The sequence below is a fragment of the Sprattus sprattus genome, assembly GCF_963457725.1.
Source record: "Sprattus sprattus genome assembly, chromosome: 3".
In the NCBI taxonomy this organism is placed as follows: Eukaryota; Metazoa; Chordata; class Actinopteri; order Clupeiformes; family Clupeidae; genus Sprattus; species Sprattus sprattus.
The window spans coordinates 28,678,873-28,694,595 of record NC_137922.1 but is presented as its reverse complement, the minus strand read 5'-3'; the positions used below and the strand labels follow the sequence as shown (position 1 = coordinate 28,694,595).

Genomic DNA, 15,723 nt, shown 5'->3' with positions numbered 1-15,723 from the left:
TATGTTTGCATTGCTAATTCACATTAGAATCCGTTGTAGGGTAAAATAGAGAGAATCCGTTGTAGGGTAAAATGAGAGTTGGTTACATGCCAGGCCCGTGATTCCGAGTCGGCATCAGGCTTGCGAAAAAACGTAAACAACGGAGGACATGAACATTGTCTCTTGGAGGCTGGTTTGTGGTGAAAGCACTCTCTATCTAACCACTCGTTCAGGTGTTTTCTTGAGTTTGTACAGCCAACTACTGCACACCAAAGCGGACTGGAGGTTCTTCTAAGTTCGTCTTCTCTGATGAGTCCAATTTCACAGTGGGTGCAAGACTCTGTGGCTTGTAGGCCTCTCCAGGTCTCCGTCTAACCATCAGACGACCATGTGTTGGGCAAAGCTGAAAATTGGACTCATCAGAGTAGACGAACTTAGAAGAACCTCCAGTCCGCTTTGGTTCAATCCTTATGGTCTTTTACAAACCTCAGCCAGGCAAAGTACAACGTTGTCCCGGAAGAAAAACCTGCTTCCTTTTGCTCTGACAATGTTCCCCAACTCTGAGAAGTGTTTTTTCCAGCAGGGCAATGCTCCATGCCACACAGCCAGGCCAGTAAAGGTGTGGATGGAGTACCACCAGATCAGGACCCTTTCATGGCCAGCCCAATTTCGAGACCTGAATCCCATAAAAAACCTCTGAAATGTGATCAAGAGGAAGATGGATGGTCACAAGCCATGAAAAGAAGCCGAGCTGCTTGAATTCTTGCGCCAGGAGTAGCATAAAGTCACCCAACGGCAATGTGAAAGACTGGTGGAAAGCATGCCAAGACACATGAAAGTTGTGATTTTAAATCAAGGTTATTCCACCAAATATTGATTTCTGAACTCTTCCTAAGTCAAAGCATTAGTATTGTGTAGTTTAAAAATGAATATGAGCTTGTTTTCTTTGCATTATTCGAGATCTGAAGACACTGCATATTTTTTGCTAATTTGACCAATTGTCATTTTTCTGCAAATAAATTATCTAAATGACAATATTTTTATTTTAAATTTGGTAGGAATGTTGCCAGTAGGTTATAGAATAAAACAAAAATGTACATTTTACTTTAACACATACTAATAAATAGTAAAACCAGAGAAACTGATCATTTTGAAGTGGTCTCTTAATTTTTTCCGCGGCTGTATATTGGATGCACCTTCTTAGCAATTGACGATAGGTTCTTTCTTGGGCTCTAGAGTTATCCGTATTGTCAGGTAAGTAAGGCGGTCGTATAATAAATAATGGGGCCGGTATGATTGAAGGATGGCCGGCCCTCGCACGCCGAAATGTCGACCGGCCCACAATAAGTAATCCCAACTTCATGGGGGTCCAGTTATGGGCCTCCCCCATTCCAGGGCCAGTCCAGGGCCCGGGACAACGTACCCGTTTGTCCCCCCCTGTCGTGTGCATGACTGACTTTAATTGGGCTGCTCTGGTCTGTGAAATGCGCTTGAGGTAATCAGACAGGCCCTCCGAGAATCAATGGATCCTTAAGATTTTCCTTTGTTCTGAGAAACTCAACACAACTCAAAACTGCTTACATAAAAAGCTTTCCCAGGAAACAGGCTTGTTTTGGTGTGTGGGGGAGAAGGAACCCTAGTAGCGAAACGTGGAGGAAGTAATCGAGCATATGAGGACATCCACGTTTGCCGAGGTGGGTGTGTATTAGAGTTGGGGGGGGGGTTGATATCGCCTCGTGTGTTTTCAGACTAAATAAAGCAATTTAAAATCACAGATAACTTAAATAGTCTTACACGTGAGCTCCTTTCATTATAGCGCACGTAAGCACATACATTTCCACCTAACTAACAAAAAAACACATGTAGGAAAGCGGGGCTGGACATCCAACTACGCACAATCAACCTATTGTTTGTGAACGATTCATTAACGATTACTAGGCTGTTATCACTGTCTGTAAGGGTGGGATATTTCGAGAGATTTTCTCACAAATAATGTTCTCCAATTCAACAATAGATCTCCAACTTTTACAATGAAAGGTTAATTATGCTGTTGATGCTGTAACATACCATCGCGTGATACATTGAATTCGGTGACGACGCGCGAATACTCCCCTGTGAAATCAGCTGAAACTAATCAATATCAATCATCTTCAGATCGATAACGACTTTCACTGAGAAATCGTTTGATCTCAGACAATACTAAATCCGAGTTAAGTTAACGCTGGATTTTTAAGGGCTCAAATTAGTCATCGATCTTGTTTGGTTATTGGCTAAAATAAACATGTTAATTTGTTTAATTGATGAACTATCATGTTTTAAAAAAATAAATAAGAACGTGCTGCTAATGTCTGTATACAAGGACCACGCGCCCATAGATTTTTTGCATTATAGCCTAAAGGCTTAATATTTGATAGATAGTCCAGCAGTAAAAGCTATTCTGTTAAAAGAAAAACCTGCTTACTGCACAATGTAAATAAATCGGTGAACATGGCACTGAAAAGGGAACGGTGGAACCAGCACAGATTCAATATTTAAGGCAAACAAACAATATCAATAGCAGATTGTGCTTTTTAAATGAATGATTCGTTGGCCGATAATCATGTTTCAGTTATAATTCGGCATATGACATTGGGACTACTTGACAGCCAAATCCAGGGCTGCTTTATGGTGACAGTCCGCCCTGTGGAGGCAGGATTGCCCTCTGCTTTGTGGTTTTGCCCTCTGCTTTGTGACTATGTGGTTTTGACTTTTTTTTTCTCCGAATCGAACAACAGGGGGTTGCGATGAAAGCTGGATAAGCGGTTTACAATAACACATTGGAGAAAGCAGAGAGGGGTCTTTGGTAACCTGGCAAAATCTCACCTTGGGTAGCCCCGCCCCCATCCCTCTGAAGAGCACTGAGCCCGCGTTGTCCCGTCCAATCTCCTCCCCCGGTCCAGATCTCAGAACCATTTAAAAGACGTCTCTCTGCCCACACTCAGCAGCCAACTGTTCCCACCGCCGAGCAGAGAAAAAGAACAGCTGAAAGAACTCAGCACTTTCCGCCAATTCGCTTGAGTTTGATTCCACTCAGAGAAACTTCTTAGTCATTTCATCAACTTTACTTCGTTCATTTTATTTTTCTCGTGGTAAACCAGGAGAGCAACACTCATCATGTCTATCCAGAGCACCATCCTGCGCGTCGGAAGCAAAGCCCTTCTGGCTGATGTCTTGACCGCACCGTTCCTGCTGAGGACCAACGCTCTCCACAAGACGGCCACCAGCGGCTCACTACGCGTCGCCGCGGAGCACAGCGCGGAAGCCATGGTGCCGCCCGCACTGGAGGTTGGAGATGTGGCGAAGGGGACCAGGGTGAAGTCGCTGAAGGAGATGCCAGGACCCAGCATGTTCGGCAATCTCATTGAGTTATTTTACCGGGACGGGTTCAGCCGGATCCACGAAATGCAGGTGAGTTTGGACTTATGAGTGTTTATCTCGTGTGTGTGTGTTTATCTCATGAATTAGGTTTATTTGATCATTTAGCACTTATTCCAATCGTGAGCAAGCTACAACACAATAAATATGGCATTTAACTTTCCACGAGCGTCTTAAATTGTTATGACTTTAGTAAAGCACATTAGCCTACTCTAACGAAAACTTGCACACGAGGCACTCAGACTCAGACGCCACACATCGCACACAGCCCTTTGCAACTCTGCATCGACCGGAGCCTTTGCCTAATACACGTGATGGGTGTGCAATTGCTGTAGGCTACTAAGTCATAACAATTCAAGACACTCATGGAAAGTTAATTGCCATATTTATTGTTGTTGTAGCTCGCTTACTAGAGGAATTCGTGCTAATGATAAAATAAACCTAATTCATGAGATAAACACACACCCCCTCACACACACACACACACACACACCGGAGCCTTTGCCTAATACACGTGATGGGTGTGCAATTGCATAAAGGACAACCCCTTAACCCCCACCCGCGCGCTTATAGCTGGTTGAATAAAACGTTTTCTTGGTCCGCCTTCTTTGTATAACAGCCTGAGGGCAACGTATGTAAAATAGTTCAAGCTAAAGTGTTTACAAGTCAGTTAAGCTATTAGGTCAGCATAATCAAATAGTAAGCACACACGTTACAATCAATCGTAACCGTCAAAAGTCGATGTTGTAATGAATCCGGCATAGGCTTTATTCATAACTACACTACCCTCCCACATCTTCTCAAATGACACCATCACACAATGAAGTGTCTCTTCATGTTGTGGAAGATACAGTTGACCTGTTAGATGGGTGTTGGATAAGATATGATATGTGCTGCTTCTGTGTCACTTATGTAAAAGTTATGACTGCTGTAGACGTTCTAGTCGCCTGGCAAGCACTAGCATATTGCTGCAGATCAGTATACTGTAAGGCTGTCTTTAATGTCATATCGCCAATTAGAAGTGTTGTCAACGGAACCAGCAACACAGTGGGTAAATGCAGAGAGAAACGCTATATGGGCCATTCTACCGAATTCGTGTAATATGCTGTCCCTCAACAATAAAAACTATTTACAAAACAATTAGGTATTTAGGCATAGATATTTAATTAGAAAATGTTATGGTCTATATAAACCCAAAGTATTACATGAGACAGTGATAAGCTAAATATATACAAAATCATCATTTATAGGGTACTTTCTATTGGGAAGTAGCTGTCCCCAACCCTGACATCTAAATTTCAATGCCTTTAAATAACACTTTTCAATTTTTTTTGATTTTTTTCAATGATTTAATTTCAAAGATCATTATGATTGGGTTGAAACAGAACATGGAATATTTAGATTTATTGTGGGTTTAATTTTTAAATCAATTTACTATACTCAAAAAATCATGTCCCTAGTTTTCATGTCACTACCGAAACACAAGAGTTTTAGTCCATTGGCTGAGCCTGTGTTTTAGCCACGACCCTGCATTTTTGACCATGCAGTGACACTGCATCCCTGTCCCTCATGGTTGAATGGTAAGTAGCTAAATCCCATAGTTTTTATATAAATGTGTTCCAAAGTCTGAAAATCGACGTGTAACCTTAAGAATTGTCACTACCGAAACGCATGTTTTCATCAATTAAGTAAACCTTTTGGGGTTTCATGGAAAATCTTATGTTTGTATGTGTGTTCACTTCTTCAAAGATGTGTTTGCAAGCCGTGTGCTTGCCAGAATTCTTTATTTATGCTTAAAGTTAGCTAGAATTGTCACTACCGAAACAGTCACTACCGAAACATGGTAGTGACCAGATGATTTCGGTAGTGACAAAATGAAATATTAAGTAGTTCAATCCCATCATTTTTAAATAAATGTGTTGTGTGGACTAAAGGGCGGCCCAGAGCACCTTTTTGGATGATTTTGGGAGAGAAATGAACATCCATCCAACAGTGCAGTCACTACCGAAACAGTGCAGTCACTACCGAAACAAATAAATTGAACTTGAAAATTTGGTAAAAAATCAATTTCTATGGATTTCATTGTGAAAACCTTCAAGAAATATTTGTAAAAATACTCTTCAGAGAAGGGAAGGAAACACAATCTGAACAGGTCAATAATAATACTTTTTTACTATAGCGAATGTGATGTTTCGGTAGTGACAATTTTTGGAAGAGGAAAAACATTCCAACACATTCTGAAAATACAATATAAAACTTGACTGTTCTTTTACTAGATATGTGTACTTTAGATATGGTACAATATACATACGGACAAAGTTTTGGGAATAAACCATAAAAAAATTCAAAATGTATCCGACATGACTTTGCATCAATTCGGTAGAATGGCCCATATACACAAGGAAACAGGAAGCACGATCTACAGTGGAACACAGAATTAATCATTAATCACTCAAATTAACACACACACTAGGAATTAAGCATTAATCACTCAAATTAACACACACAATAGGAATTAACCTTTAAGCATTAGTCACTCACATTATCACACACACTAGGAATTATGTTGTTAACTATTCACACAAAACAATTCACACGAGGCTAGCAAACCCCCTACATGATACAAAACTAATCTCAGAAACAAAGTCTGTTGGGCAAGGCAAGTGTATTTATGTAGGACAGTTCATACACAGAAGCGTGCTCTACATAAATTCAAGCAAAAGGAACATACAAAGGCAAAATATAACAAAGGATAACATATATATAAAGTAGTTAATAAAGTTAATAAAGTAGTTATTAAAGAACAAAGATATATAAAATTTAAAGAGGGTATATAATGTAAGTAATATTATTCAATTAAGAGTAAAGTGCAGCAAGAATAGAGTGTAGGTTTTAGAGCTCAATCCCAGGCACACACAGACACACACACACACACGTACTCAATCCCAGCTGAAGCTGCTTGTTTCTCCACCCGCAGATGGAACACTCGCAGAAGTTCGGCAAGATCTTCAAGTCCCGCTTCGGGCCGCAGCTGGTGGTGTCGATCGCGGGCCGCGACCTGCTGGCTCAGGTGCTGAGGGCGGAGGGCGTGGCCCCGCAGAGGGCCAACATGGAGTCCTGGAAGGAATATCGAGACATACGTGGACGCTCAACGGGCTTGATCTCAGCGTGAGTGAACACACACACACACACACCTTATCTCAGCTCTCGCACTCAGCTCTACTGGGCTTTGACATTTTAGTGTGTGTGTGTGTCCAGACAAGATTAAGTCAATCTATAGAGGCAAGCTAGACTGTGTGTCTGATGAGACCAAGGCGACTTCCTGCCTTGGCCTGACGGCCCCTGCGCTCACGCTTGTGTTCACAGGGAGGGAGACGATTGGCTGAAGATGCGCAGCGTGCTCCGGCAGCTGATCATGCGCCCCCGTGACGTGGCAGCCTTCTCCGATGACGTCAGCGCTGTGGTGGGGGACCTGGTCAAACGCATCAGGGTTCTGCGGAGCCAGCAGGCCGACAAACACACCGTGCTCAACATCAACGACATGTACTTCAAATATGCCATGGAGGGTAAGCATTTCAGCTCTTATCATAGGAGCACCAGTCCAGTCCAGTCTACTGCCTGACCACTCAGATTGGTGTATACAGGTTTGGGAAGTAACTAGTTACTTGTCACAAAGTTATGTCATTAACCTACAAAATAATAGTAATTGTAATCTGATAAGGTTTCTGACAAAAAAAATGTAATTCGATTACAGTTACTTGAAACTTTGGTGATCACAAAGGGGTTACGTCCAAAAAAAAGCTTATATGTAGAATAAATAATTCATTCTGTTGCTTCTAGACAGGCTCCATTCCTTTGGCAGTACATTTAAATTTTAACCGCTTCTCGTCTGTCAATCAAAATGTAAAATGTTAAAATTGTAACTGATGAAGTCATTCAAATTGTCACATTACTTTGATGAAGTCATTAAAATAGTCACATTACTTTGATGAAGTAATTAAAATAGTCACATTACTTTGATGAAGTCATTAAAATAATCAAATTGCTTTGATGAAGTCATTAAAATAGTCAAATTACTTCTAACATTTTGGACAGCTAACTAGGTATCTGTAACCGTATCAACCCTGGTTATGTAATAGATTTGTGAACTGAAGTCAAAGATAAGGGATGTGACGAGAAGATGAAGAGACACCTTTGCTGCATGTTTTGTGTGTGTGTGTGTGTGTGTGTGTGTGTGTGTGTGTGTGTGTGTGTGTGTGTGTGAGAGAGTGTGAGAGAGTGTGTGTGTTTTATCAAAGCCAAATCTGACGGAGGTTTCGGGTTAACCCTAGACACAAGCTTCTTTGAGGCAGTTCTGATCTCATCCCATCACAATAAGACTGGAAAAGATCCATTCCAGGGTTTTTGGTTCCACGGGAATCTCTGGGAGAAAGAAAGAAGAAAGGAGATTTTGTTGCTAGACTGCTTTGCAAAGTAGACGTGAACTAATGCAATTATTCGGTCATTCAGTACTGGCCTTATCACATCAATGGTCCACAGAACTGGAAACTATTAGCAATGAGGGCTAATAGCTCTAATCCTCCTTGCCTAAATTCAACAAACACTCTGCCACATACAACCGGGTTTCCTTATTTTCCCTCGGGATAAATAAAGTATCTATCTATCTATCTATCTTACCAACAATGACATCACAGATAGTTGACGGCTCAGTTTTTGCCCAGTTCTGGCCTAGGGCTCATCACACACACCACACACACCACACACACACACCACAGGCTAACAGCAGTGAAACAGGCATCACACCTCAGGCTATCAGCAGTGTCACTGATCTCCTGTTCTCTCCTGATCTCTCCTGTTCTCTCCTCTCTCTCCTGTTCTCTCCTCTATCTCCTGATCTCTCCTGTTCTCTCTCTCCTGTTCTCTTCTGTTCTCTCTCTCCTGATCTCTCCTGATCTCTCCTGTTCTCTCCTGTTCTCTCCCGATCTCTTCTGTTCTCTCCTGTTCTCTCCTGATCTCCTGTTCTCCTGTTCTCTCCTGATCTCTCCTGATCTCCAGGCATCTCCACCATCCTGTATGAGAGTCGGCTGGGCTGCCTGGAGGAAAGCATTCCCAAGACCAGCCAGGAGTACATCACGGCGCTAAACCTCATGTTCAGCTCCTTCAAGACCACCATGTACGCCGGCGCCATTCCCAAGTGGCTTCGCCCCCTCATTCCCAAACCCTGGAGGGAATTCTGCAGCTCCTGGGACGGCCTCTTCAAATTCAGTGAGTGTCTCTGTCTGTCTGTCTCTCTGTCTGTCTGCTTGTCTACTTGTCTGTCTGTCTATCTGTCTATCTGTCTGTCTGCCTGTCTGCCTGTCTGTGTCTCTGACTCTCTATCTGTCTCTGTCTGCCTGTCTGTCTGTCTGTCTGTCTGTCTGTCTGTCTGTCTGTCTGTCTGTCTGTCTGTCTGTCTGTCTGTCTGCAATGGGCCTGTCTGTCTGTCTGCCTGTCTGTGTGTCTGTCTGTCTGTCTGCCTGCCTGTCTGCCTGTCTCTCTGTCTGAGCTGCAGAGGTCTGTGCCATAGTTACAGGTCAGTCTGCGGGGTTGGCTTGTGGGAATAGTCTATAAGGGAGAGAAGTGAAATTGCTGAGTAATCATATCTTTGAATGTCTGTGTGTGTGTGTGTGTGTGTGTGTGCAGGCCAGATGCATGTGGACAGGAAGCTGGCGGATATCAAAGCCAAGATGGCGCGAGGAGAAGCCGTCCAGGGAGGTCTGCTCACACACATGCTCGTTACCATGGAGATGAACAAGGAGGAGATCACAGCGAACATGACCGAGATGCTTTTAGCTGGAGTGGACACGGTGAGTGTGTGTGTGTATGTGTATGTGAGTGTGTGTGTGTGTGTATGTGAGTGAGTGACCAACGCAGGGGCGAGGAGGCTGCTTACAAGAACTGGTTAATTGGTGGACGTTGAACAAAGGCCATACACAGTATTGAGTTGAGTGTGTGTGTATGTTTGTGTATGTGTGTGTGTGAGGGAGAGAGGTGTTAGATGATAACTAGGCTTGGCAGTTGGTTGGCACACTGTTGTGTGCGCGGCAGAACTGAACCGACATGAGAGGGAGCTAATCCCTGCTGAACTCCTCTCTGGCGGTCAGATGACAGTGGGGGGCTTTTGTTCGCCCCTGTGGGTGTGTGGGTGTGTGGGTGTGGGGGTGTGTTTCTGTCACCTGGCGATGACCCGGTCCTGACTGTCTCCCAGCGCGTCTCAGCTTTCTCTCGGGTTCTTCTTTCTTTTCTTCTAGTTCTGTTGTTCTTTGTTTTGGATGGAGAATAGTTGAGTCAACCATTTACTACACAGTCTTCCCAGTCTGTTATTCTCTCTCTCTCTCTGTCTTTCTCTCTCTCTCTCTCTCTTTCTTTCTCTCTCTCTCTTTCTCTCCATCTCTCTCTCTGTCTCTCTCTCTGTCTCTGTCTTTCTCTCTCTCTTTCTCTCCATCTCTCTCTTGGTCTCTCTCTCTCTGTCTCTGTCTTTCTCAGTCTCTCTCTCTTTCTTTCCATCTCTCTCTGTCTCTCTCTCTCTCTCTCTCTCTCTCTCTACCCCATCTCTGTGTTTCCCCTTTTTTGTACTTGTACATTGTTCTCTCTCTTCCTCTCTCTCTCTCTTCCCCCTTGTACTTGTACAGTCTCTCTCTCTTCCACTCTCTCTGTCTTTCCACCTCTCTCTCCATCCCTCTCTTTGTTTTTCCCTTTCTTGTAATTTTACATTGTTCTCTCTCTTCCTCTCTCTCTCTCTTCCCCCTTGTACTTGTACAGTCTCTCTCTCTCTCTCTTCCCCTCTCTCTGTCTTTCCACCTCTCTCTCCATCCCTCCCTCTGTTTTTCCCTTTCTTGTACATTGTTCTATCTCTCTTCCTCTCTCTGTCTTCCCCCTTGTACAGTCTCTCTCTCTGTCTCTCTCTCTCTCTCTCTCTCTCTCTCTGCATAATTACTTTGATTATAAGTGGGTCATCCCCCAGTGTGCTGGTGCAGGGCTGGGCAGCTGTTGGGTACTGTAGAGGTTAGGTTAGGGTAACTGTAGAGGTGTTTTGGGAACACAACATCTGAACAGAGAGGGACACTAAGAAGGCAGAGAGGGGCCCAGGCAGAGGGGAGAACCAGCCGAGAGGGAAGGAGGGGTAGAGAGAAGAAGAAAAAGGAGAGGGGTAGGGAAGGAAGGGGTAGAGAGAAGAAGAAAAATGAGAATGTGGGGAAAGGGGGTTGTTTGGGGGGCGCTTTGGAAACAGGCCGGACTGGGTTACTTTTCTGAGAAAATGTGTGTTGCTATGGGTTACACTGCATTTGAAAAAGTGTGTTGCTATGGGTTACGCTGCATTTAAGCTTTAAACAAGCAGCCAGCTCTTTCTCTGGGTTTGAACTCAAGTAGAGCTTCCTTGGAAAGAGGGTCGTTGTTTGTGTACTTCTCTCCCTATAGAGCCATTGCCATACCCCCCCGTCTGGTGTACTACTTCCACCATACCTCCCCCCCAACCCCCAGACTCTCTACTCCTGTCTCTTTCTCTCTCAAACTCAAGCTCAATATGTCTTATCCTGGCATGACCTCATCCCTGATCCCCTTTCTCCTCCCTTATCTCTCTCACAGACCTCCTTCGCGTTGTCATAGCGACATACCTGATCCCCTCTCTCCTCCCTTGTCTCTCTCACAGACCTCCTTCACGTTGTCATAGCGATGTACCTGATCCCCTCTTTCCTCCCTTGTCTCTCTCACAGACCTCCTTCACGTTGTCATGACTACGTACCTGATCCCCTCTCTCCCCTTGTCTCTCTCACAGACCTCCTACACGTTGTCATGACGACATACCTGATTGCCTCTCCTCCCTTGTCTCTCTCACAGACCTCCTTCACGTTGTCATGGGCGACGTACCTGTTGGCTCGCCACCCTGAGGTTCAGCAGCAGATCTTTGAGGAGGTGGCTCAGACCCTAGGTGGGCGCATGCCCACGGCCAACGATGTGCCCAACCTGCCCCTCATCCGAGGCCTGGTCAAAGAGACACTGAGGTAGGCAGGACAGACAGACACACACACACACACACACACACACACACTCATCCCATTCACACAGTACTCCAGTCTTGACACCCCCAACACCAATAATAATCATTCAAATTGTTGTCATTGTTGTTATTATTGTTTACTTCTACAAAGTAGGTGGAAATAGAAGAATTAATTATTTCACACATCAGTCAGACTCAAGCCCAGCTGGTACATAGGGTGCATATAGTTGGTGTGAGATTTTTGTCCAGTGCTTGGTTTCCAGTAATGAAGTCACACTTCAAGCAGAATTGGTCATAAAGAAGCCTTCTAAAGAACTGGTGCTTGAGGAAGTGTAGCAGTCAGTAAAGGTCCCGGCCTATCAGTGACAGGTTCCTCAGTCATGCAGGGGCGTCAGATATCAGTTCCATCGGAGCTGATTTGAATGTGTTTGTCTATCTGAACATCCTCACTATTTCCCTCTCGCTTTGTCCTGCTCTCTTCTCCATGGTTTGGCCCCGCAGACTTTTCCCAGTGTTGCCTGGAAACGGACGCATCACACAGGATGATCTGATCGTGGGCGGTTACTTCTTACCCAAGGGGGTGAGTGAGTGATTGTGTCTCTGTGTGTGTGTGTGTGTGTGTGTGTATGCATGTGTGAGCTAGTTTGGAGTTATGAAACTGTTTCCAAAACCAACACACCTCCCCCTGCCTTATGGACCCCCCCACACACACACAAAGCCTTAGTCCTCCACATGTTCTGTTCGCCCCGTCTCTGATGTGCAGGCAGCACTACATTTAAACACACACTCACACACACACACACACACACACACACTCACACACACACACACACACACACACAGCTGTTAAAGCTCTTTGTGATGACATCTGCTGAGAGTTACAGTGTGCTACATCAAATATGATCTCATGGTCTGTTAAGGAGACCAGAAACACACACACACACACACTCATCTGGTGAGAGTTACTGTATGTATACAGTATGATATCAGTCCTAGTGAGGGGGAGAAGGAATTCTTGCCATCTTTTAAATCCCCCCCCCCCCCCCCCCCCCCCCCCACTCCGTTATGTGTGAGTGTGTGTGTGTGAGTGTGTGTGTGTGTGAGTATGTGTTTGTGAGTGTGTGTGTGTGTGTGTGCCCTGCCAAAGCAGCATTAGTGAGAAACTCTGTGAATGTTTTGGTTGGCCAGACTCAGCTGGCTCTGTGCCACTTCTCCACGTCCATGAGTGAGGAGAACTTCCCCGGGGCCGACGACTTCCGGCCGGAGCGCTGGATCCGTAAAGACCAGACCGATCGAGTGGATAACTTTGGCTCCATCCCCTTCGGCTACGGAATCCGCAGCTGCATCGGACGGAGGATAGCTGAACTGGAAATGCACCTAGCCCTCACACAGGTGTGTGTGTGTGTGTGTGTGTGTGTGTGTGTGTGTGTGTGTGTGTGTGTGTGTGTGAGAACAGCTGAGATAACCCTGTTGTCTGTCTCTTCCAGATCCTCCAGAACTTCCGCATCGAGGTTTCCCCGGTAACCAAAGACATCAAGGCCAAAACCCACGGCCTCCTGTGCCCTGGTGCCCCCATCGACCTGAAGTTCGTGGACCGGGTTTAAACCTCAAGACAGGGTTTAAACCCCAATGCTTTTTATATGTAGCCTACTGTGTGAACTGCGGACGGGTGGCTAAAAACCCACCAGTCGTTTTGGGGTTTCTTAAGTTTCTGGGCCACTAATCATGAGTACTTATTTAAATCCAAGTTTGTTCAGACACTTCTTGCCAACCTATTCTGTGGCATTCGGAATGTTTGTGGCGGATCAGACAGTTAGCTGCTTTTAAGATTCTCCTCAGTGGTGAAGTGAGGAGAGCTGGGATGACGCCCGGGCTGTGTTGTAGCAGGCGGCGCTAATTTGAGGCTAATACTAGGCTAATGGGCGGGAAACTAGGGAGGCAGTAGTCGCATAGATGAGTCATGTGGCCTCATATCCTATGTGGCTATAAAACGTAAAATTTCATGCATTTTTACAGGTCTGTCTGTCTCCACAGTGTCACCACACGAGTCACTGTATTTAAGAATGTATTTTAGACCAAATAGCCACTTAGGCAAACAAAGTATTTTTTTTATGTGTTTTCAACCTACAGTTATGACAGGACTGTCAACTCAAAACAAAAGTCTAATTTTTTAAACTATTCAAATGTGGAGGGTGAAGAGTTGAAAGTTACTATGTGATTAAACAGGTCTTACAATTACAACCTAAGAGCAATGCGCCATCTAGTGGCGAGAGACACCTCCTATTTTTATATGGTCATAGCATGTCAATGTCATTAATAAGATAAATCAAATTGGGGAAGAACGTGAGGTTTTTGTCAGATGAGAGGTGGTTATGTTGGAGGTAACCTACTGTAAAGGGACTTAAGCATGTGGCTCGCTATTGGGTATTCCAGGAGTGTGCTGTCACTTGGTAAAAGAGCGGTCAAAAGCTGTAAAACTGTCTGAAGGTAATGTGTGTCGAGGCCTGTTAGTGTAAACTATTTCATTTCATTTTCCAGTAATGTTGTATACCTTTCTGCCTTAGCTGTATGCCTTATTTTATTCTATTGAAGCGTCTTACTGCTTAGATGGATGTCTGTTGTTAAATTCACTGTATCATTTTAAACTTTTAAGAATGATTGTAATGTGCAACTAGACTGTACGTGTGAATGATACTCTTAGTACAAACCGTATACAAATGTGTAAATAGCATCACCAAAACATGCCTTTTAACTGTATATACCCACCAGTGCACTTACTGTCTACTCTGTAATGAAGTTGTGTAATAAATAAGGTGCTCTCTGTTTGCCATTCCTTGCAGTTTTGGGTGTCATTCTTTCAACCGCTCACTGTATAGGCCTACTGGTTTCACTGTCTGCAATACCAGGCAAACGCCTCATAGTCCAGGCAAAGGAGCGTTTTATGACAGACTGATTGTAAAAGCATATTTTTACAGCATAGATCATTTCTATGAGGTGTCCAGAACAACATACTAAAAGTCCTAAGAGAATCCTAGTTGAGGAAATATGTTTAATTCTCATCAATACGAGATGTGTGCTAATAATGCCAGGCAACAATACACCCCAAAAGTGTATTTTTTCCCCCATTACTCCTATCAAAATGAAACATTACACAATGAATGTACCCATGAAAATTAAACATTTTTGTATAACAAGTTTCTTTGAAAATGAATTGTAATATGCAAATTAGCTATACACTAATCAAATATGCCCAAAATACAACCAAATAGGCTTAATTTTTTAGTAAAAGTATACATGAAAAGAAACTTTTTTTGTATTACAAGTTTATTTTGAAATTAATTTGAACATGCACATGACCTCCAGACTTGTTGAATATGTCCTAATTTGCATAGGCAGAAACACCATACCCCTGGCAGGTAGGCTACTACCAAGCCAGGCAGTTTTGAGGTTAGAGGTTAGTCTAAAGCAACATTGCCATCTCCCATTGGCAGTAGGATGATTGGATGAAGATTGGGCAGATGTAATTGTCATACATATGAATGGTGTTTCTGCCTGCAAATTAGGGTATATTCAATAAGTGTGAAGCTCATGTGCATATTTAAATTAATTTTAAAAGAAACTTGTAATACAAAAAAGGTTTCTTTTCATGTGTACTTTTATAAAATGTAAAACATTAAGCCTATTTGGTTGTATTTTGGGCATATTTGATTAGTGTATAGCTAATTTGCATATTACAATTCATTTTCAAAGAAACTTGTTATACAAAAATGTTTACTTTTCATGGGTAAATTCATTATGTAATGTTTCATTTTGATAGGAGTAAAGGGGGGAAAAAATACACTTTTGGGGTGTATTGTTGCCTGGCATTATTAGCACACATGGATCTTCGTGTATTCTTTTACTATGTAAGTTTTATTGTGGTAGCAGGTGGGAGTTAAGGGGGGAAAAAATCATTTTCAAAGAAACTGTAATACAAAACATTTTTTTACAATTAGTTCTATTTTTGGCTCCAAAATGAGTTACTTTGCCCGAACTATCACCCAAACCCAAACCCTAATGGCTACGGAGTACGGACTACTGAAAGATCACAACAGAAGTGTTGTATATCCAGTCCAGTGTCAGATGATTTCTGCTAGCTGGGGAAATGAGCCATTCAAAACACTGTTCAGAAGTGCGTTATACGGTCACATCCAACAGATGACATGATGGCAGATTTGATCTACACTTTAGGATCAAAAAGTGCTCCATTCATGGGTCCATCTGTCCCTTTAAATCACGCGGGTACAGGGGTG

The 15,723-nt window shown here is 43.5% G+C and overlaps 1 protein-coding gene across 1 annotated transcript; it reads left to right on the top strand.

Annotated features, from left to right (window-relative positions):
* Positions 1-3,132: 3,132 nt before the first annotated feature.
* On the top strand, positions 3,133-13,035 carry cyp27c1 (cytochrome P450, family 27, subfamily C, polypeptide 1; the record flags this gene model as incomplete). The annotated part of the gene is made up of 9 exons (XM_080834186.1): positions 3,133-3,426; positions 6,371-6,561; positions 6,760-6,959; positions 8,449-8,658; positions 9,076-9,239; positions 11,272-11,435; positions 11,933-12,011; positions 12,620-12,823; positions 12,919-13,035. The coding sequence occupies 9 exons, from the start codon at positions 3,133-3,135 to the stop codon at positions 13,033-13,035; spliced, it is 1,623 nt and encodes a 540-aa protein (XP_080690312.1).
* Positions 13,036-15,723: the final 2,688 nt, after the last annotated feature.